This window comes from Anolis carolinensis, chromosome 5 (genome assembly GCF_035594765.1).
Source record: "Anolis carolinensis isolate JA03-04 chromosome 5, rAnoCar3.1.pri, whole genome shotgun sequence".
NCBI lineage: Eukaryota > Metazoa > Chordata > Lepidosauria > Squamata > Dactyloidae > Anolis > Anolis carolinensis.
In genome coordinates this window covers 91,875,203-91,899,576 of record NC_085845.1, presented here as the reverse complement: position 1 = coordinate 91,899,576, position 24,374 = coordinate 91,875,203, and the positions used below count along the sequence as shown (strand labels likewise).

The 24,374-nt window shown below is 38.0% G+C and overlaps 1 protein-coding gene across 16 annotated transcripts in view; it reads left to right on the top strand.

The window, feature by feature from the left end:
* frmd4a (FERM domain containing 4A) overlaps positions 1-24,374 on the top strand; it is a 485,341-nt gene that overhangs the window by 402,945 nt on the left and 58,022 nt on the right. For all 16 annotated transcript variants that reach the window (XM_062983558.1, XM_008111470.3, XM_008111469.3 and 13 more), the window contains 3 exons: positions 3,118-3,183; positions 4,012-4,069; positions 5,561-5,647. In XM_062983558.1, coding sequence (XP_062839628.1) covers positions 3,118-3,183; positions 4,012-4,069; positions 5,561-5,647 — 211 coding nt within the window. The remainder of the gene's footprint in view (positions 1-3,117; positions 3,184-4,011; positions 4,070-5,560; positions 5,648-24,374) is intronic.

Genomic DNA, 24,374 nt, shown 5'->3' with positions numbered 1-24,374 from the left:
TTAAATTGAAACTAGTCATTTTACTTAGAGCATTCTGTTTTTAAGACTTCTACCTCTCCTTTCCATTTATCCTGCCTCCCGTCCATTTTTGAATATCTACATTTATTTTTCAGGTCCTACATACAGCAGATAGTAAAAAATAGCTGTTGCCAGTTCAGTTTGCAAGTGGGGGACTAGGTTATTGAGTGCTTTTGTACCTCTTAACTTCATCACAGATAACCTTTTACTACAGTTTTACTTTGCTGACCAAGTCATTTATAACTTTGTATTCGGAAAATGCTGTTCCTTAGAGCAGAGGGTGAGAATATTGTAACCCCTTAGATTTTGAAGATACCTGGTCAAATTTCCTTGCCTTCTTCACAACTCACAGGACTTTATCCAGCATAATGAATGATTTATAGGAACCATAGTCTAAGACATTAGCCGAAGTTTCCCCACTTCTGCCATAAAAGAAGAATGCATATGTACTCTCCAATCCTTAATATAACAGAATCTTGAACTGCCCCCTTAAAGTAAATTCCCACCATGGTTTGAAGATCCTGAGTTAAGAAAGACCATATTCATTTTATTGGTAGCTAATATGTGGCTGTCAATATCTTTTTAATCATTACATTGTCAATTTCCATGTGAAGCTTGGCTTCAGTACACTGTTAATAATTAGATTTACAGCCATGCATATTATGTCTGTGCCATTTCAATCATGTTAAGGCATTAGCCACTTGAAGTCATATAGCATTATGTATGCAACCAAAGGAGTACTAGTTTAGAGACAAGACCATGTTAGCTGGTGATCCCAATCACCTTGTTAGTAACGCCACTAGGCTGCTAAAAACTTGAATTGAAATGATACACAATAATTCACTTAAAGGTTCTTCTGGGATTTTTTTATTTGACATTGTCCCCTTGCATGGAAATTTAAAATGAAATACATTTTGTAAATGAAATTCTAGATCAGACTTGGGTAACTGTAGGGATGAGGCGGCAGTTTTCCACCCATCGGCTCCCAGTGCCGCACTCCCACCAGGTGTGCCATCACACCTTGTTTTCCCTCTCTTTCTCCTTTAAGTGAGCAACCAGAAGTGGCATTTCATCACTTTCTATGACCATGGAAGATAAAGATATTATTTGAGAAGAGAGCTCTGAAGGAGATTGGGGGACAGATTTTGCATGCGTGAATCCATTGTGGGGCTTTGGGTCCAATTTTTGGGTTGTTTTTTTTAAAGAATGGATCATTAAAACAGCTTTGCAAAACTGGAGATAGGAAGTGGGATCCAGGGCACACACTTTACCCACACATTGAACTTTTCCCCCCACTCCAATTCTCTAGAGCACACATGTCAAACACAAGGTCCATGGGATGAATCTGACCCACCACGTAATTTTATGTGGCCCATGTAACATAGTTACATTTATACAAATGGCCCTTTGAAGGCAACCATAAGGCTTATGTGGCCCTTGGTGAAAATGAATTAGACACCCCTGCTCTAGATGAACTCTTGATGAAGGGATTTTAATCTAAAGGGCTATTGAGAATTGAAATCCAAAAATTACAGGCAGTGTGAATTACCTAAGCAGAGGCTGTACAAAAAAAGTATGTAGTGGCCAGTAAGTCTGCCATTCCCTGCCTGTATAGATGAACTGATTAGTACATAGAGTGAGACAAAAGGGAACTGCCCCCATTGAAGCAACAGGAGATGAATGAATGATTATTCAGCTGTTTCCCACTGGAATCTGTATTGTTTGTTCAAGAATGGCAACTTTTATGTCATAAATTGGGTGTCCTAAGAGATTAACCATGAGATTTCAGCATAAGGTAGTAGCTTTAATTCCAGTGGAGTGTGTGTGTGTTTAAGTTGTCTGTCACTTTATATTAGGCCCATGAATTTCTAGGATTGCCTTTGGCTAAGAATATTTTGAGGTATTATTTGAGGATTGCCTTTGGCTAAAAATACTGTGCCAGTTCCTTTTTCTGAAATGTAGCCTACAGCATCTAGTATTTTTGGCAATCTCCCATCTAAATACTAACTAGATCTGATCCTGCTTAGCTTCCAAGATCAAATGGGACCTAGTGCCTTTAGGGTATTTAGGTTCCAGTGGCATATACTCCGAGGAAACCTTCATAAGATCGCACTGTAGAAGACCACCAGTATTGCATCTTCATTGGGAGTTTTTGCACCTCCCCAAGGTTCTATGTATGCCACCCCAAAACATATTGCCAGTATTTGGAGTAGTTTATCTTTCATAGACCTGAATAGACCTCCTTTTATGTTCAAACATGAGGCCAGAAATCCTGTCACTTCCTGAAATAAAGTCTCTACAGGCTAAAATAGGATGCCTCCTGCACCATCCATGTGCCATAATGTGTGGCAAAAGGGCCCATAGCAAATCCTACAAAGACTGGGCTGGGGGAATTGAGGGTTGGAGAAGTTATGTCATCAAATTTGGATTGTCTGGGAAATGTACCATTCCAAACTCCTATAGAGAACATTGCAGCCACCAACATCTGAATTCAGACATTCCTGCAATGTAGGACATTTTCCGTTATCTTAGCATTTAAAAGGCACTGCTGCTCTATGTACAGTAGAGTCTCACTTATCCAAGCTAAACGGGCCGGCAGAAGCTTGGATAAGCAAATATCTTGGATAATAAGGAGAGATTAAGGAAAAGCCTATTAAACATCAAATTAGGTTATGATTTTACAAATTAAGCACCAAAACATCATGTTTTACAATGAATTTGACAGAAAAAGTAGTTCAATACGCAGTAATGCTATGTAGCAATTACTGTATTTACAAATTTAGCACCAAAATATTACAATATTGACTACAAAAATGGCTTGGATAATCCAGAGGCTTGGATAAGCAAGGCTTGGATAAGTGAGACTCTACTGTAGTTGCTTCTATTGCTGTTGTTATGTATGTGTGTTTAAAATTAAAAAATACATTAAGTTATTCACCAGATCTTTTTTTTCTTTGTCTGTTGCTTAGTATTTGTAGACATGTTTTAGATCCTGCAGTTTGTTTCCATGCTTTTATGAGATACCTCTTCTACAGGGGAGGTCCTTCACTATTTTTCCAGCTGCTTAAGGTAATAAGATTCTGTTTCTCTCCTTCAAAGTGAGGACCGAGTTATTGAGCATTACAAGAAGCTGAATGGACAGACCAGAGGCCAAGCCATTGTCAAGTAAGTTGGGAAGGATAACACTGGACTGTGATGACCTTTGTATCTGGGATATATATAGTATGCATTCAGGGTGGTAAATTCCACATGTAATCTGTCCTGTAGCAGTGTATGCATCTGTGGTAAGGCAGGAATTTCCAAATTACATGCATTTCAGGGTTTTCTAAGGTCTTTCAGAAGTTTGTTGTGGGCTCCTTAATTCAAATATCAGTAATGATGGACTTGTTAATTTTACCGCTTTTACTAATCCGTCCAGAATTTCAGGTGAGTAGTGAGTGTGTTTAAGTGTGTGCACTCAATGGAAGCAAGATTGTAGTGATCTTACAGGCATTTTGAAATATGTACTTTGGGGTTCAATCAGTACCTGGAAAGCAGAATTTTTGGAAATCACTGTTTTCACATAAGCTGTTTCAGACTAGAAAGTACTCTTCTAGACATGTTCATTTTCGATTTCATTAGAAAGCAATTGAAAGTCACTCTAGTAAATAGTACATTACTACAAAATAAACCAGCATTTCAATAAAAGAATCAAATAATGGTACTTAAAATTGATTTACCATTCAAATAAAACTTAATGAACTCTGCAACTCCCTTTTGAAGTAGCTAACATTGATTGCATTGGTCCTTACTAATCTCCAGCTAAACTGACACAAATAAAATATATATATAATGATTTGTATTCATCCATTTTGTTCATATTGTTTAGAAGAGCTTATTATTAAGAAAAATTTATTATTTTAATTCCTGTACTCACTAGAAATCAATTTGTTGTCTTTCCATAATATTTTGCAATTTCCATCTCTGACCCCATTTTAATGTTTATTTCTACAGTTACATGAGCATTGTTGAATCGCTTCCAACATATGGAGTCCACTATTATGCTGTTAAGGTATGTGACAATTTAAAAAAATTCAATCAAATGTACTGCAAATGAACAATAACAACAGAATAATTATTAACATTTTTCTATAACCATTTTGTTTTATCTACCATAATAAGATAAACAACTAGCTTTAATAATTTTGGGTATCTGAAATGTATAGTTAGAAAGATCATTTCAATATAAATGCTAAGGGTTTAATTTACTAGGATGAAAGCTTTGAATGATCATATCTGAATTGTAGCTTGAATAGATTAGTTTATTGCAGGTTGCCCTGTAAACCTAATGCCTTGGTATTTGGGGTTATTTTGACATTAATATTCAGCTTGTGATTTATTGTTGTGTCAGCAGTGCACTGAAAATGTCATTTTGGCCATGAAAAATAGGTCAGGTCTAGGGGTCAACATTTGTCTCCCTTGTTTAGGACCAAACCCCCTTAAAAATGAGGTTTGGTTTTGTTGTTGTTATTTTCACAACCAGAACTATGTGGATTTCTTTATTTATGGTATTTTAAAGAAGAAAACATCCTCCCACAGAAATAAAAGTCACATACAAAGATTAATCTTCTGCTTGTTTTGTGTGTGTGTGTGTGTGTACCTTCCTGCCAGAGCAATACCTATTGATCTACTCACATTTGCATGTTTTCGAACTGCTAGGTTGGCACAAGCGGGGGCTAAAAGCGGGAGCTCATCCCGCTCCCCAGATTCAAACCACCAACCATTCGGTCAACAAGTTCAGCAGCTCAGTGGTTTAACCCACTGCGCCACCAGTACATGCTTACCTCTATGAACAAGCTTGCATGAAATAAAATTCATGTTTTTGCTTTTTGATCCTTCTTTATCTTACAGATCTAAACATTTAGTCAATTATACTGTGTTTCACAGATTTTTTAAAAAACTATTAGCAGTTTACATAGTATAGTAGAAAATGGACAACATTGGCAGAGAGATGATACTGACAACATTGGAAGTGACTTTCGGTGCTGCCTTAGATAGGGAATTATGAAGACATAATGTGCACTCGACACTGAAGTAGCACAAAGAACACGATGGGCCTCCTGTTCCTTTCTATGCCATGTACAGAAGCATGGAGATGAATACTTGAATATGACTTCTAATAATATTAGATGCTTGGAGGCTTTTATTGGACTCTCATAATTGTGTGTTCAAGGAGTTTATGTGGGAAGTGTGGATCTCATTCATTTGTAATTATCCAGTTTTTCTCAACTGCCTCTTCTGGCATTTTCTTACCCCATAAAATCAGTTAAGGAGAACAGACGCACAATATATTTTTATTTCTAACTCTATGAGTCATCTATATAGAAGCACCTCACGCATGGATTCATTGTAAAGAGGGAGCAAAGTACAGTGCATCAGGACTGAACAAAATATGGCAAACCTGTTTATAATTATTTTTTAAAGGATATCAAGTCATAACTTCCTTTGTCCTTTGGTTATATTGCCGGAATAATATTGACTCTTATATGTTTTCCTCACCTAGGACAAGCAGGGAATACCTTGGTGGCTAGGACTGAGCTACAAAGGGATCTTTCAGTATGACTACCATGACAAAGTCAAACCAAGAAAGGTAAGCTCATTCTGTACAGAAACGTTATTGACTGAATGATTGGCAGAAACATTTGTAGTGCTAATTTGTCCAAGGCAACGGCAGTGAGCTCAGAATCTCAAATAATCCCTAATTTATTGATCTGTTGCAGTGATGGGAGGCAGAGCAGAATACAGCATTATTACATGCCAGAGAGCTGAAGCCTTTTCGCCATTTTAGTAGATCCGATTTCTCAGAGGTGTCAAATGTTAAAACAGAGGCCATCACTTGAAGCCTAGTATTCAGTACTGAGTTATAATTGGGTTTTAAAGAAAGAATATTGAAGAAAAACCAAAGTTTAAATACCTTAGGCATTTGAATGCCGGAACAATTTAACCTGGATGTTAGCAGCCCTATATGAAAGCATTTACTACCATCTTGGGAGCAGTCTTCAATACTGTTTAGCATTTGAAAATGTTTCCAGAAAGCATTCGTGTCTTTGAATGTACCTGGTCAAATGTACAGGCATAAATGGATGAGGTTGCTTGAGCTAACAGCATTAAACAGGAGTAGAGGGACACTAACTAGTAGCTACAATCAGTGACCAATTCCCAATCTACCAGTAAATTGACTGGGGTGTTAAATTTTGACTAGGACACCTAGGACTTCATCACATTAAGGTCTGTAAGTTGGGTGATAGTGTTGGGATTTGCCATGAATCATGGCAAATCCAGCGTGGGAAACCCCGTCACCCCGCGCCCCGCATCGCCCCGTACCTCATCCCACAGGGGGAAACATCACCGCTCAGCTTCCCGCTGTTCTTCTTTATGGAACATGTTCTTGGTGCTGGCTCTTTTGACAGTTTGACCTCACTTCAGGCAGATCTATGTTGTGTGATGGGATCTGGTTAGCTCCGCGCCTAAAGTAAGGTCACACTGTCATAGGACAGGCAATATTGCTCATGTGATGTGGTCAACATAGTGTCCCTTGACAGAGATAGCATCTATTGTCAGGAGGGCACTTGTTAATGTCTCTGTTGGTTCGATTGTCATAATCAATTAGTATGTCTTTGATCATTTGAATTAGACAGGACTTCCTTTGATAAATTGTTTACAAGAATATGTCACTTTCTGTGTGTAGTGTGTCCCCAAAATGTATACACTCCTAACAGCTTATAATTCTGCATTTTAATGCATTTTTTAAAATGTATGCACATTTAACAGTATTAAAGTATCCAAATGTTGTAAATTGTCTTAAAATTACAAGAGAATCTTTAAGTGAGATCTGTTCTTCGACAACACAAGCAGTATGTTGCTGCACAGGGATGACACTTGGAATATCTTACATAAAATTGTAATTTCATAAGGCATTTGTAATTCTGATCGAGTCATTATTGTAATATTTATTCTTCAATATAAATGTGTTAACTGAGCCTTCATGTAATCCCCATAATTACTATTAGCTTTTAAAGGATGTAAACATTTTTGGACATCTTGTAGATTCCTTTCACATTCAAGTAGAATTAAGTAGGTATTAGCAAAGTGCTAAATAGCACATTAACTGTCACTGGTCTACTAAATAACATTGCTGTTGATGCAGGTGTCAAGCCAAATTACTCAAGAGTTCAAAAGTGTGTTCCAAATGAATTGATTTTCTCCTTTAGTACAAAGGGAAGCATTTTTGTGATTATAAACTGGTTTTGACATGGTGGCCAAGACATTTTTTTTTTGGCAAAGCATTGGAGTATATGCACATAGTCCAATGTTAATGAACAATAAAATATTTTTTACTCTTAACCTCTCAATCTATTAGTCCCAAATTGAGGAGTCAATGTTAAATTGATTTACAAATTCCCACTAACACATGAGTTTAGATTCATTTTTTCACAATGAATTGCTGTACACTGGCCCTCTTAATGCAAGTTTGGATCTTTCAGATTTCATTGTTTATTTATCTATGAAATGTATATGTTCAATATTCCACCAAACAGCCTTTTGAGCAGGCCTGGCCTAAGTTGATATTAATTTCATCCAGTTGTGGAAAAGGTTATATGTGAATTGGATTATTTAATTAGTTAAAATATTTCTGATGGGGGCAGGGTAGTATAAATCCTACCTTAATCCTTGTTTAATCCGCATTTCTATTACTGCAAGACCCTTGTAATTACAGAACTTCCACAGAGGTTGTCATAGAATTGCCTTGGAGGTCCTAGCAAATTTCAAGCGAATTTTCTAAGAATCTCTGTGTTCTCCAATGCATCTCTGTTGTATGCTGGGAATGGAAATGAAATAATTCAGTGGTGTTCACTCATATCTGAAATTCCATGTAACCACACTTCAGCCAGAAACATATCTCCCATGGGTACAAAAATCATACTGCATTATTATCGTAATTTTTTAAAATCTCTCACCCTTCTCCCAGTTTAGAACTCAAAGCAAAAAAAAAAAATAAAGCACAATTCACAAGATAGTTAAAACACAGTTAAACAGTGAAAACACTAACATCAGATTAAAACATTAAGCACAACAATTAGCAAGATCTAGCACATTGCTGAAATGAGATGGCCCTGATGTAGTCACTCATCGAATGGCTATCGAAACAGAAACAAATTTTATTCATCTGCAAAAAAATTTACTAGCAAGCTGGGAGTTAAACCAACCCCATATAAGAGATACAGACACATACATAAGTCGTAATAACAAAATGTATGGGGATACAATAAACTAGAAGGTACTCAAGTTAATCAAGCTAAATCAAATTAATTAAATTAACCAACAAGGATTACAATTACTGACTAAACTACCTTTGCGTGACACACTTACTCTTTGCAGGTGACACACTAACGTGTCACAACACCATTTGGAAATCACTGTTCTAGAGTATTGTTTGTCATGTAGTTTGAAGACTGCTCACAGTGTACTACAGTCATTTTCCGCTCTCTTGGGGGACAGAAAGTTTGAAAAGCTCTCTTGTTTGGGGAAAAGATCTCTCCTTTACTTTCTATCTTTCATCTTTTTCTCTTACAGGAAAAGGGAAAAAAACTATAGTTTATCAAATCAGAAGTATATTTTGTCATCTTAATGGGTGGAATGTATACTTCCTCTCATAGTATCAAAGTTATGTTACCAAACTATACAATGACTTAGTATCAAGAGACTTTATTTTGTTTTTGTTTTTTATTGCAACAAAGCCTTTTTCATTTAGAGATGAAAAAATTATTGCAGGGTTTTCTGAAAAGAAAGCAATATAAATGCAACTCATCATTTTGCCCCATCTTCCCAATTTAACTTTCATTCATAGCCAAGCCTGAGACAAATTGAAAAACTGCAGAGACATTTTTTTTCAATAGAGCAGAACAAACCAGTCCAAACTGAAAAATGTACATTAGGTGCTTGACTCAAAAAAACTATATTGTTTTTCCATTAGGTCATTGTAGACCATTTTTCATACTTATTATATCTGCTGCAATAAACAGATGAACCATGTGTCTTATAGTCCCATCAGTATCCAGTCAAAACCAAGCTCTTATTAAATTGATCCAGCAATTTGGTGAGAACCTTGAAGAATCCTGGCTACTCTTTTAAAGATAAAGGCTTGGGCAAATTGTGGACTCATATTCTAGAATCTCATTTATATCCATTTAAATTTTGATTTATTTTGCTAATCTTACTAGAATTCAATTGGGTTTTAATATGAGATAATCTGAATGAAACAATGGACACAGAATTGAATTAGAGTGGAGCTTCTGGAAGCATGAACTAAACACATTTGATTCTCAAAGGCATATTGTCTGTGCTTTAACAGACTAATAAGGTCAAATGGAGACAAGATTGTATTACAGATAGTATGTTTCCTTTTCTAGTGTATTTTACATAGAGCAAATTATGGATTAATTATGGACAACAGAAAGTAGGCACTGATGGATTGCTGACAATGGCCACCTTTGGTTATATTTCAACTTATGTGTAGCAAGCATTTGGACATGCCTTATCATTTTCCCTTTCCCAGAGTAGAAGTGAGAAACGCATGGCATCCCATGCACCCAGAAGAAGGATCAGCCTGCTGGAAGTTTGAATCAACCTGTTGTTTGTGGTGTTGTGCAGTTTCGGGCTGTATGGCCATTTTCTAGCAGCGTTTTCTCCCCTGCATCTGTGGCTGGCACCTGCAGAGGATCTGTTGTTTGTTGGTACCATTGGTGCTGTTGATGACCAAGCTATGGCCAAAACAAAAGAGAGCAGTATAGTTCAAATAACACAATCAGTTGGTATTTCAGAAATCAATACCATGTCTTGTTTCCTAGCTAACTGTTTCCTTCATCCCTCCCACTTAAGCAGGAAATCTGCTTCCCATCTTGTTTTACTGCACTCATTTTGCTCAAGAATCATAAGTGTCTGCTTATGATAGTTTATGGTGAATAAAGAAAGTTTGGTTTGTAAAAAGGGGCTACAAGTGACTAGACACTAGAGATAAAGAAACAAATGGGAAAAGGGACAATAGGAGAAATTTCTTCTAGATTCACAGAGGAGAAATTACTATAAGATGTGAGTGTGCACTTTCTCCTTTTGCCAGTGCTACGGAGGCACCATTCCCGAGAGAAGAAATTGACAAAGTATCATTTGGTGTCATGGAAGGGAACTGTAGAGATTGTGAGAGTGCTGTAGTTACATATACAGTGTTCCCTCACTTATCGCTGGGATAGGTTCCAGGACCACCCGCAATAAGTGAAAATCCACAAAGTAGGGACACTATATTTTAATATTTATATATTATTTCAGTAGTTATACACTATTTGAAGTCTTTACCAACCAATTGTGTGTTCATAAATTGCCTCCTTCTCCTCCCGTTGCTGCTTGGGCTCCTTTTCTCTCCCTTTGGCTTCTCCTTCCTCCCTTCCTTAGGTTGTAAATTGTAATTTTTATGATTTATAATGGTCTTTTAGAGTTTATTGAAAAACCGCGAAACAGCGAATCCGTGAAAAGTGAACCACGAAGTAGTGAGGGAACACTGTACAGGGTGCCTGGAGGTGCATGCTGGGGCCTCTAAAAAGAGTTCTGAAAAAGCAAACATGGAGATCAATAAAGTATGTGATAATTAACCATGTGTCCCAGTTATAGCTGGGCAGTGATATTCTGGATGATAGAATCCCAGTGTTTTAACAACCCAAATGCTGCCCTCCACTGCACACTTGTTAATAATATTAGCAAACAATTAACTCAAAGAAAGCTAAAGAGCAAATGATTAGCAAAGCCTGCCAAATTGTTTCCATAAGGACCAATAAACACTTGCCTGAAGCTCCAGTTGAAAATTCAAAAGCTTACAGTTAAAGCCAGGGCAGAATTGTTTTTAAGCGCTTATCTAGAGACAGGAAATTTTTACATGCATCTGATTATCATTTGGAGTGCATGAGTTATAATATCACTGATCACTAGCAAAATCTTAACAACACCTGGAAAGCCAAAAGATAAACTCTGAGAGACAGAAATAAATATATTGGCTGATACTTAGAGATTTTTTAAAGCTTCAAAAGAAATAATTAATTACTTCCCTACTGATATGTTATCAGGTTTATTTATCTTTTCATTTTCTAAACTCTTATAATATTGCAAGGCTCCATGTAGTCATGCCAGCCACATGACTTTGGAGGTGTCTATGGACAATGCCGGCTCTTTGGCTTAGAAATGGAGATGAGCACCAACCCCCAGAGTCAGACACAACTGGGCTTAACATCAGGGGAAACCTTTACTTTTACCTTAAAGTAAATATAACAAGTGTTTCAAGAGAGGTGCAGTACAGTTCCTAGAATCATAGAGTTGGAAAAGACCACAGGGGCCATCTAGTCCAATTCCCTGCCATGCAAGAAAATGCAAACAAATCTCTCTTGATAGATGGCCATCTAGTCTCTGCTTAAAAACTTCCAGAGAAGAAATCTCCATTTCTATTGAACACCTCTTATGGTCAGGAAGGTCTTCCTAATGTTTAGATTGAATCTCCTTTCCTGCTATTTGGATCTATTGCTCTATATCCTGTTCTCTAGAGCAGCAGAAAATAAGCTTGTACCCTTGTTAATGTGATATCCATTCAAATATTTCAATGTGGCTATTATGTCCTCTTATCCTTTATTTCTCCAAGCTAAACATATTTTAACTCCCTGAGCTACTCCTCATAGGGCTTTCAGACCTTTGATCATTTGGTCACCCTCCTCTGGACATGTTCCAGCTTGTCAATATCCTTCTGTGATTGTGGTGCCCAGAACTGGACACAGAATCCCAGATAAGATCTGACCAAAGCATAATAGAATGGAACTATTACTTCTCTCGATCTAGACACTTCTGCATCACACTGTTGACTCCTGCTCAGCCTGTCATCCACCAAGACTCCTAAATCCCCTTCACATGTACTGTTCTCAAGCCAACTGTCACCCATCCTATACCGTGTTTCCCCGAAAATAAGACTGTGTCTTGTATTAATTTTTGCTCCCAAAGATGTGCTAAGTTTTTTTTCAGAGGATGTCTTATTTTTCCATGAAGAAGAATTCACATTTATTGTTGAACAAAAGAATGAGCATTTGTTATATACTGTACAGTAGTTGTCATCACAAACCAACATAACCAGACAAACTGTGAAATCCTATCAAGAATTTCTTGTTACTACCCTTATTTCCATGTACAACAATCTATGGTACATACATTTACCAATCCTGCATGCTCTGGTGTTCTGTTTGGCGGACATGCTTCCAAACACAAACTTTGCTAGGTCTTACTTTTGGGGGCGGCCTTATATTTAGCAATTCAGCAAAATCTCTACTAGGTCTTATTTTCAGGGGATGTCTGATTTTCAGGGAAACAGCATATCTAGGCATTTCATGTTATTGCCTTTTATAGCATTTTTTAAAGTACTGTACTATTAACAGGGCATAGCAACCCCCTGATCCATAGTTCTTTGGAGTTGGAACCTCTAACATGTCCAAAGCCTAGAGGCACAAACCTGGTAAAGCAAAACAAAGTACAGTAGAGTCTCACTTATCCAACATAAACGGGCCGGCAGAATGTTGGATAAGCGAATATGTTGGATAATAAGGAGGGATTAAGGAAAAGCCTATTAAACATCAAATTAGGTTATGATTTTACAAATTAAGCACCAAAACATCATGTTATACAACAAATTTGACAGAAAAAGTAGTTCGATACGCAGTAATGCTATGTAATAATTACTGTATTTACGAATTTAGCACCAAAATATCACAATGTATTGAAAACATTGACTACAAAAATGCATTGGATAATCCAGAACGTTGGATAAGTGAGTGTTGGATAAGTGAGACTCTACTGTATGTAGAAGGATTATAGGTGTATATGTCAAGTTTCCCACATGAGATAGGCATTTGCTGAGGAGCCAGATTGTAGCCCAGAGCAACTAGGAGACACTGGGCAAGGGAGTACTGGTTTATTTCAAAAGTTCTACACCCTAGTACCAACTCTACTCATGATGAAAGCAGAGTTTCACCATTCCTTGCCGCAGCACAGCCTGTGCATATGGTGTTTTAGATCAGCAAATTGCTTAACTTTTCAGTACAAATGCCATGATTGCTAAATTCATGTTGGCTCAGATTGAAACTTGTGGCAAACTATTTCAGTGACCACTAGGACCCCATTAATTTGACCTAATTTAAAACAAATACAAGCTAGACAGAGTCAAGATATTACCTACTGGTTCAGATTTTTATTTTTATTTTTAAAGTAATTCTTCCTTCCTATCTATGTGCAGCATGCTTCCAATGCCCACAACAAAATTCTAAATACCTTTCTAAAAGCAATATTATGTACAATGGAACCTCTACTTAAAAGCAGTCTGACTTAAGAACGTTTTGAATTAAAAGCTCTTGTTTGGCCTCAGTTTTGCTTTGACATAAGAGCAGAGTTTTAAGTTAAGAGCTAGTGCATTGGGGAGAACTAGCGCGAGTGTACAGGATTTTAAGGCTTCAAGGAAGCAGCCTCTGTTCCTCCTATCTCAATACCTCATGCTCTTCTCCATCTTGGGAGATTGCTGTCCCCTTTGCTCTTGTCTGCTTTGAGGAACTTTGGATTAGATTATTTTGTGTGGGTTTTATTCCTGATATGTTTGGCTTTATGAAAAGAGAGAGCAAGAGAAGGAGGGAGGCTGGAATGAGTACAGTAGGAAGAAAATGAGGTTTCTGCCTCTTCACTTTGTGCTTCCTTACCACAACTTTGTGCTTCTACCATTTTAAAGTTGATCTTTCTTTTTTTACTGCTCCATATCAGTGGTTCTCAACCTGGGGTCCCCAGATGTTTTTGGCTTACAACTCCCAGAAATCCCAACCACTTTACCATCTGTTAGGATTTCTGGGAGTTGAAGGCCAAAAACACCTGGGACCACAGGTTGAGAACCACTACTCTATATGAATGTACATTTATACATTATTTTTTATTTATAAGGTACATTTTCTTATTTAAAAACACATAACAAAAAGGGGGGAATTCAGGGGGCTGGAATAGATTAATATCATTTCAATGGGAAAATTTGCTTTGAGAGAAGATCATTTTGAGTGAAGAGCTCAGTCACTGGAACAAATTAAACTCTGAAGTCAAGGCATCACTGTATATGAATTCCCCCAAGTTAGATCTTTACTAGTGGCAAAATCATTTTTAAAGCCTTTCCTAAGCTGTTGAAATGAATACAGATCTCTGTACCTCTTCCTTCCCAGCCTTAGCTTAATTTTGAGATAGCCAGCAAACCACAAGTACACACACACACACACATCAAGGGGGAGGAAGAGTAGAATTTCAAAGTCCCTGATTATAACTCTTCATTAGCTGCCCACAAAGGCCTGGTTATGTTCCAACAGTACTGTTCCTGGGAATGATTTTCACTAAGGACTTTTTCCAAACTTGCACCTGGATCCCCTGCAACATAATGTGCATCACATAAATCCTGCCACCCACCCTGATGCATTCTCACTTTTGTGCCAGTTTTGAAGAATAAAACAGCAGAGGATTTGGGGTTGCCATCTTTCTAACACCACCTCAAAACAAGCGCTGGCTAATAAGGCACTAGCTTTGTTTCAAGCTACGTACATACACACTTTTTCAGTGTTAAACAATCATTCCCAGAGAGACAATTGTTTTGTAATGTTAAGTATGTTTAAAAGAAACTTTAACATCAAGGTTGATGATTTTTTTGAAAAGGGTGAGTCAGAGTTCATAGGTTTTTTGGAAAGAAGGGTTGCCAGGATAAACATTGAATGTAGATGTTGGGTTTTTTTTAAGTAGTTTGCTTTTCCTTTTAAACATGCACAGCCTGGTTTCAAAATCACTTAGCCATCCTTAGAGCCAAGCTGCACAGTTACACATGAGATTCATGAATAGACCTCACATAATGTTCATTTCTTGGTCAGATACTGGTTTGATGGAGACTTGGTGTCCGGGGAGCAAACAACATCTGGAGATTGTGGTGGGATTGTGATAACAGTTCTGAGGAAAGGGTTAAATCCCCCTTGCCCGCCTGTCAGCACTATAATCACAACCCCCCACAGCTGCATTCATTTAAAAAAAAGAAAACCATCAGAAGATTCACTCCCTTACTTTTGTACATAGTACAGTTTAGCCCTTAGCCATTCTTTAATTACTTAGTAAGAATCGTGGAGAGTAGCCGCACACTGAGCTCCCAGTGGATAGGTGGCCACATCAGATAAACCACTGCCCAAAATTCTGCTTATGACCCTTCCAGAAAGCTTGTCTCAAGGAAAAAACACTTGATTAAAGAGACATCCTTGCCTGACTCATGAATGACCACTTCCTGGCTGGGTCATCTGTTACATGTCCAACATTGTATTCAACCTGATTTTACGAGACAAACAGGATTTCAGCTTTACAAGCAAGGAGCACTGGGTGACCTCAGCTATCATGCCTGTGAAACCATTCCATCAATTTCAAAGGACATTAGGTAAGGGCCAGCCTGAGCCTGAAAATGTTACCTTTGACAGCATTTTGACCAGAAGTACAGTTGTGTGGCTCTGAAAAAGAGATGTGGTCAGGCCCCCTGGAATATCACAATGCATTACTAGGGAGCTTACATTTTTTTTAAAAACCAACAAATTATTAATTACTTTCACAATATATACAATACACAGCACAGTAATAAATTATAATTTAAACTCTTGCTTTTCTCCAATCCACACTCACTTCCTTCCCCCAGTCATAAAAGTTTTCAAAGCAAAGTACTTCCCTGTCAATCTTTTTACTAAAAAAAACTATCCTCTATTTGATTGTTTGTTTTATTAATAACCATTATATCTTCCCTTAGTGATTTATCCAAAATCTCACCCGCTCTAATGATGGTTTGAATCTGCTATTGCTCTGATACATATAGCTAACAAATTATTTCCATGTAACCTCAAATAAAGGCTTTTTTATTTCTCCTCCCTTTAATCTTACATCATATGAAATTTTCAGATGACTGATGTTTAATTTTGCATTGATAAGAGATTGAAGAGCTTAATTTATGTAAGCCTTAATTGACTATAAATTGCACTAGCTTGGAAATGTTGTAATTGAAAATATACAGTACAAGTTCTGCTGGATCAAGCCAATAAGTAGTTACGCATAAATAAATACATGCATACATATACATCTAAATTAAGTCCATGTGTTTGACAGTTTAGCCCAATGTTGATTGAGGTAATGGCTTGCTTTAATCTGTGAGTAATTAATGTGTGGCAGTAATTTAAAAAGTGATTTAAATGGTCATTCATGGGTCATGGTAGTAACACCCTATTAATCATTTGGCAAATTAAGCATATTGATTTGAAAACTGTGTGTAATAAAGTAAAGTAGGTAGACAGCTCAGGAGGGAAAGAGCTATATTATAATATCTATGGAGATTTTTAGGAACAGTTTATGATGCATGAAAAAGATGGCAATATGTAAGTTCTGCTATGCTAAAAAAAGTAGATGATTTTTTTGTTCTTGGGTGATTTCTGTTGGTAAGGAAGCAGACAATTTTCCTTTTTACACTGATTTTTTATCAACCACTTTGTAAACTTGTATTTTTTCTATTTTTTTTGTTTTCCCATTTCAGTCTAAATAAGGTTCATATGTGCTAATCAGTAGAATTTGTATAGTTTCATTTTGAGTCTGCAGAAATAAAATAAACTTTTGAGCTTAGGCATCTAAGAAGCATGTTTTTATCTCTTGAATATTTCTCCTGACCTTCAAAAAGCATTGGGCTGCTCTATACCATTGCATTCCCATTTTATCAACACAATAGCAGCCCCTCTGGGTGAGACAGGTTGTGAGAAAGAACATGGTGGCAGATCACCTAAGTGCATTTCATAGCAAAGCAAATCATTAAATCTGGATATGTTGTTCCTTTGGGTGCTACACTCCATTTTTATAATTATATATCTTAAAGTCAGACTCCAGTTTATTATAATCCTACCTTAGAGTTTTCTTATCAAGATTTATTTATAGGACTTTTGCCACTGCTGAGAGTCTCTGTTTTTCTGTAACATTTTCCCTTCCCTGTACTAACCATGGCTGATTCTACTTCCAAAACATAATATAATGCCTTCGGGGCACAATGGCTAAGTGGTCAATTGAAATTCCATTTTAAAAAGTTGCAGACCAGAAAAGCATTACCTGGCTTTTGAATTTGATACAAATACAACTTCTTCTAACTTGTTCTTCTCCACCTACATTTGAGCAGAACTGTTATCCTTCAGCAAGAATTCTGATTGCATTAGATGGGTTGGACTACATAAAGGGAGTTGTGCCTTCTGGTGAGCACCAAGATGATTAGATTAGATTAGATTCAAATAGTTAAAAAGGGAAGGGCAAGTTATTTTAATGCACAGTCATGCAAAGGTCTAAATCTCACACAGAAAAAGATCTCAGCAATAGATGTTATCAAGTCCAGATAAATGTGACCATCCCAGCCTTCCAGCCAAAAAACTCGATATTGTTAATCCTGATTTCAGAAACTACGCGAGAATCAGCTCAATAAGAGACTGGGAAGGAGAAAGACAGTATTTCAAAGAACTCTAATATCTGTTTTAATACCATGTCTAAAGTCCAGCCCGGGGAGCAATTGCGGCCCCTGTTCAAATTTCCACCAGCCCACTCAGGTCTCCCTCCCTCTCTTGCTTCCTTCCTCTCTTAGTTCCTTCATTCCTTCGTTCTTGGGGATCAGGGCCCCAAGTGGGCTCCTCAGGAGGAGAGAAAGAGAAAGATGACAGCCTCTTGCTTCCCTTCACCCCAAAAGACATATGCAATGTGCTTAGGAATGCATTCATGTTTATTCAAACTATAGTCTGCCCCCCCCCCCCCCCAAACAGGCTGAGTAATCATGAATTGGCTCCCAGCTTAAAAGGTTTGGACATCCCTGACCTAGATCTATTTCTCTACTGACTTATTTGTCAATTAATTCTGTACATCCTTCTACATGGCATGGCATGAGATTACAATCTCTGGTTACAGAAGGTGCTCTTTGCTGGTCCACTGTTCAATATGAGCGTTCCTTTTTTACCTTTGAACTGCCAGGAAACATGGGTTATGGCGAGTTAAAATTGCTTTTAAAGGTGTTTTTCTTCCTTAACTAAATGTCATATAACAGTAACAGCTTATAAGCTATCAAGTTCTCCAAAACATATATTTGAAATCTTGGGGAGCCCTTGGTAGCACAAGCTTGGGGAGCCCTCGGTGGCACAGTGGATTAAACCACTGTGCTGCTGAACTTGCTGACCAAAAAACTGGCGATTTGAATCCAGGGAGCGTGGTGAGCTCCCTCTGTTAGTCCCAGCTTCTGCCAACCTAGCAGTTCGAAAACATTCAAATGTGAGTAAAACAATAGGTACCGCTCCGGCAAGAAGGCAACTGCGGCCCATGCAGTCATGTTGGCCACATGACCTTGGAGGTGTCTACGAACAACACCAACCTCCAGAGTCGGACACGACTAGACTTAATGTCAGGGGAAAACCTTTACCTTAAGCATGGGGGAAAAGTTGAGGGGGGGGAGGTAGGACTTAGAGTTTAAAATGTTGACTGGGACTTATAGTTGAAAATCATTATTTTGCCAAAAGGCAAGCTTTCCCAATACAGTATTCCCTCAGTTATCACTGGGGTTAGATTCCAGGACCACCCACAATAAGTGAAAATCCATGAAGTAGGGACACTATATTTATTTTAATATTTATACATTATTTTAGTAGTTATACACTATTTTAAGTCTTTATCAACCAATCGTGTGTTGATAAATTGCCTCCTTCTCCTCCTGTTGCCACTTGGGCTCCTTTTCTCTCCCTTTGGCTTCTTCGTCCTCCCTTCCTTAGGCTGTAATTGTAATTTTTTATGATTTATAATAGTCTTTTAGAATTTATTGAAAAACCGTGAAACAGCGAATCCGCGAAAAGTGAACCACAAAGTAATGAAGGAACACTGTACATGAACACTCACAACCATTATCTAGTTTGTTTCAAATGTTGTATACATTGTTTCTGTTTGATGGTTACCTTAATTATAGAGAAATGCTTTCCTTGAACCATGCTACCTCTGTTTCGGTCTCTCATCCCACCAAGTGGTGATGGGGCCGGCTGTGGGGGAGCCTTTTAATGATAGTTTAGCACTCAATAGGGATTTTTTTTGTTTCCCCACCAGCTTTAGCAGTACCATGTGGGCGACTGCAGAGCACTAGGGTCGCATAGCAGCTTTTGTTGTGTTGAAATTGAGATGGGTCCTTAGCAACTATTCCAAGCATCTGGAGTTTTATCTGGAAGAAGGGAATTTTGCCTGCCAGGAGGTCACAAAGTGCTATGCTGACTTCTGTTCTGTTCTCTCACTTCTGCTTCTCCAGTCCCCGCTTTTACACACAGGAATTGGAAACTTTCTCAGTGCAAACATCTGGCATGTTTTGAATTCCTGTGTCTCTGCAGTAGAACAAGGACAGATTGCCGTTATCTTTCTTATTACACCTCTCCTCTCATCTTGGCAATTTGCATAGTACAAAACAAGATGACATTTGTAACTCATTGTGTAACCTGAAGGTTGCCTATGATCTAAATCTATTAGATGATACAATCTAACATGTCCTATATTGATGGAGGCAACAATCTCATTAGATTTGTGCCTAATGCCTATATATCTTTTTAAATTGAGGAAGCAAAAATTCTGAAGAATGTCATCTTCGGATAAAGGGATATGGCATTTTTCCAAAGGCCTCCAAGATTAATCAATGGCAAAAGATCCAGAAATCCAGGTAGAAAACCTGACAAAAGTTTCCATAGTCTCTCTCTCATTTTGATGAAATGTGGAAAATATGACCCCATGCTTTCCTGCTTTTTCAAGGAGCAAATGTAATCAATTTGGATTTGTGGGCCTAGGTTAGTCTCCATATAACTGGTACCATCCGTGTCAGAGTTTGGATCAAATTGGTTACCACAATTTGCAATAACTAAAAGTATACACATTAGCTTCTAGGGAGGAGTGATTGAAAAGACGATTAGGGCTTGCAATTCAGCAGCATAATTGTATTGTTGGAGAACACTTGGTGAGTCCTACATGCTATTTCTAGCATCAAGAACCCATATGGAAATCATTAACAGCTCCCCCTACAAAAGCAATTGATTGTTCCTGGTATACTATCTCTGTCCATGAAGCTGTACATTAAACTGTTAGCTAATATGGCTAATAGTGCTCTTGATGATATACCCTCCCTGCAGTTTTCTAATCCATCTATGTTGGTGGTCATCACCATATCTTCTGCACGTAAATTCCACAAGTTAACAATGCATTCCAAGAAAACGTTCCCCTCCAAATCCACTTCATGGGGTACGTTAGACATTGAGTCTTGTGAAGGTAGGAAAGTATTTCTCTCTGTTGAAGCTCATCCCCTAAAAATAGGTTTCATGGGCATAGCATTGATCTGGATAGATAGGTGAATCCAGATAACAGCTCTCATTGTAGCCCTGAAAGAGAGGAGGGGTGGGAGGGGGAGGGAGAGAGATGGGATGGAAGTGCACATTAGGCCAAGGAAGTAAAACTGCTGTCACACAAGAGGGAGGAGGGCCAGGCCTGGGGTGACAGGAAAAAACAGAGGTCCCCAAACTAAGGCCCATGGACTGGATGTGGCTCTCCAAGGTCATTTTACACAGCCCACGCCATCATCTTTAGACTTAAGGTCATCCTAAGTCTGAAACGACTTGAAGGCACACGACAATAATAATCCTCATTAACTTGACTATCTCATCAGCCAAAAGCAGGCCCGTACTTCCCATTGCAATACTGGTACATTTTATTGGTTAAAATTATTCCTCATTGTATTGTTCTTTCATGCAATACAAACAAAATGCATGCAGTGTGCATAGGAATTTGTTTGTGTTTTTTTCAAACTATAGTCCGGCCCTCCAACAATCTGAGGGACTGTGAAGCAGCCCTCTGTTTAGAAAGTTTGAGGACTCCTGCTGTAGTACATCCATTTTTGGCTTCCTGATGTGTCTCATCTTCCTAATGTATTTAACATCCCATGTTTTTTCCTACATGGGACCCACAGAAGCTCACAGATTAGGTCAAAACAGATCTAAGTTACAACGATTTTACAAGTTTAAATAATCAAATAAATGATCTTATTTAAAAGAGCAGTACCTTAAAACATGCTGAAAAAAACATTCAAAACATAACTATGAAAATAAAAGTATAGTGTACATACGCAGAAATACAACTTACCATACTCTGTGTTGTCGAAGGTTTTCATGGCCGGAATCACAGGGTTGTTGTGTGTCTTCTGGGCTGTATGGCCATGTTCCAGAAGCATTCTCTCCTGATGTATATACCTCACAACCTCTGAGGATGCCTGCCATAGATGTGGGTGAAACATCAGGAGAGAATGCTTCTGGAACATGGCCATACAGCCTGGAAAACACACAACAACCCTTACCATACTCTTCAACAGCATCCTGTTGATAGCCAGAAGCCAGACTAACTTAAAATATCTTTGTCTGCTGGCAGAAAATCAGTTGCAGTGGGTCTAGCCTCTTGTGGGAGAGAGTTCTATAGCCTGCTATCATATCTTAAAAGTCATTATAAGGGAGTCTTGATTATTCCTTTGTTTATTCCTGATTGAACTGCAGGAACAGGGACAAAAGGCTGACAATCATCTGATTAGTCACAATCCACTGCTAGTTGTCTGCATTCATTCTGCTTACAGATGTAAAATTCCATCAAGTTGTTTCTTCCATTTGTCACTCATTATCAAAGGGTTAAATAGTCCAGAACAGGGGGGGGGGGGGACTTGCAAATCAGGCCTAGTTCCATAGTCTTGTTTCTTTGGCAAGTTTTGGCTAAACCCGCTTAGGAATCTGCATTCCAAATGCTTATCTAGGTTTCTTCTCTTTAAAAATGTTGCCTTTGAAGATGATCCTTATCTCGATGTGATTGTTTCCTAGAGTAGGGTTTCAATTCTAGCAGTAACTTTTTACAATCTTTGCTTAGTTATTCTGAAATTTGGCAGGTAACTCTTGCAGTGTGGTTGCTTGGAGTAGCCACATGACTTTCATAGGATTTTCTTTTGACAAAGAATACTCAGAGGTGGTCTTGACAGTTGTTTCCTTTGAAATATCCTCTAAAGCGCCTGGGATTCGTTGGCTGTTTTCCATCAAGTACTAACCAAGACTGACTCTGCTTAGCTTCCACTATCAGATGAGTCTAGAGTATTTTGGCTCACTTGTTAGTAGAAAGTCAGATATAAATTTCATAAATAAATGATCTATGGAAGATATTACAATGCAGGAAGAACCCTGATGAATCAGACCAAAGGTCTAATGGAATCCATCCTGCTTTTCTCCCACAGTGTCAACCAAATGTTCCACAAGCAGGACAAAAGTGCAGTAATACCTTCCTATAGTTCTATTTATGTTTTTGAAGATTGGAAGTTGAAATTATAAATCACTACAGATGTGGGCTGGAAAGGTAGAGCATAGTCCTGTTTCTCCATCATAGGAATATTACTGTCAGCATATAGATCAGTGTCTGAAGAGAGTCCAAAACTCTGCTGTCCAGCATTCTGAATTGCTTGGATTTGTTCCTGATTTCTTTATAAAACATGCATTTCTTTTCCAGAAGCAAGAGTCAGAGGCTTCATCTCTACTGTTGAATTTATGCAGTTTGAGCCACTTTAACATCTGACTTGATGCTGTGGAATCCTGGAAGTTATAGTTTTATGAGGCACCAGTACCCTATTGCAGAGAAATCTAAAGTCCTTGTAAAACTACAAATTCCAGGTTTCCATAGCCTTGAGTTATGGACATTAAAGTGGTGCCAAATTGCTTTCTACAGTATAGACCTGTTTCTGGTTGGACTAATTGAAGGGGGGGTTATATCAAAATAAAAGCTGGATCCTGTAAATATCAAGTACATCCCCCCACTTCAGTTTATACTGTGATAGAGGAAAGATCAGAGGCTGGAGATAACTGATAATAACAAGCAATTAAGAAAGAGAGAAGAAAGAAAGTGGTAATACAAAGGTAAAGACAAAAGACTTAGATCAGGGTCAGAATCAGGCAGTTTTCCAGATAGTGTGTCATTTGCCTTTGAATCACCTGGAGTTACCAATGATGGCTCCACAAATTTCATGGGAATTTCTTCAGAAAGGAATACTCAGAGGTGATGATTTACATTGACTTCTTTGAAAATATTACATAGAGCTGGGCTTTTAAACCTTTTTCTCTCGTGACCCTGTTCAGCCAGAAAGAACAGGGTATATAGGTATAGTGTTCCCTCACTTATCGCGGAGGTTACGTTCCAGGACCACCTGCAATAAGTGAAAATCAACAAAGTAGGGATGTTATATATTTATACATTATTTTAGTAGTTATACACTATTTTAAGTCTTTATCAACCAATTGTGTGTTGATAAATTGCCTCCTTCTCCTGTTGCCGCTTGGGCTCTTTTTCTCTCCTTTCGGCTTCTCCTTCCTCCCTTCCATAGGCTGTAAATTGTCATTTTTTATGATTTATAATAGTCTTTTAGAGTTTATTGAAAAACCGTGAAACAGCGAATCCGCTAAAAGTGAACCGCGAAGTAGTGAGGGAACACTTTATCTATCTATATATATAAAAGAGTGATGGCATCAGGGCAGTGGACAAAACAACAAAACTACAGGCCCCCCAACCTCAAAATTTGACAACACAACCCATCATTCATGGCTCTAGGTTGATACAACAAAAAGAAAAGAAAAATAAAGTCCTAATTACAGGGAGAGGAATAATCGTTTTTATCCAATTGCTGCCAGTTAGAAGGCTAAGCTCCACCCACTTGGTCTCCTAGCAACCTACTAAGCCCAGGGGACAGGCCCATTTAGGCCTCACTTAGGCCTCTTTCACAGATTATCAGATTTTAACTGGATTATATGGCAGTGTAGACTCAAGGCCCTTCCACACAGCTATATAACCCATTTAGAATATTATATTATCTGCTTTGAACTGGATTATCTTGACTCCACACTGCCATATAATCCACTTCAGTGTGCATACTAAACATAAAGACTACCATACAACAGACATTCAATACCACCACTACCTCAACAATTTCTCACCAACACCTCCAGAAAATGCCACAGCAACGCTGGGCACAGCTAGTACATAATAAATATAAAAAATCAAATATTTACTGATAACAAATCAGCATTTGCATAGCTTGCTAAACAGGCTGCTTTTCTTTTTTATGAAGTCCAGCTGAAGAATTTTCTGCAGAATCTACCATAAAC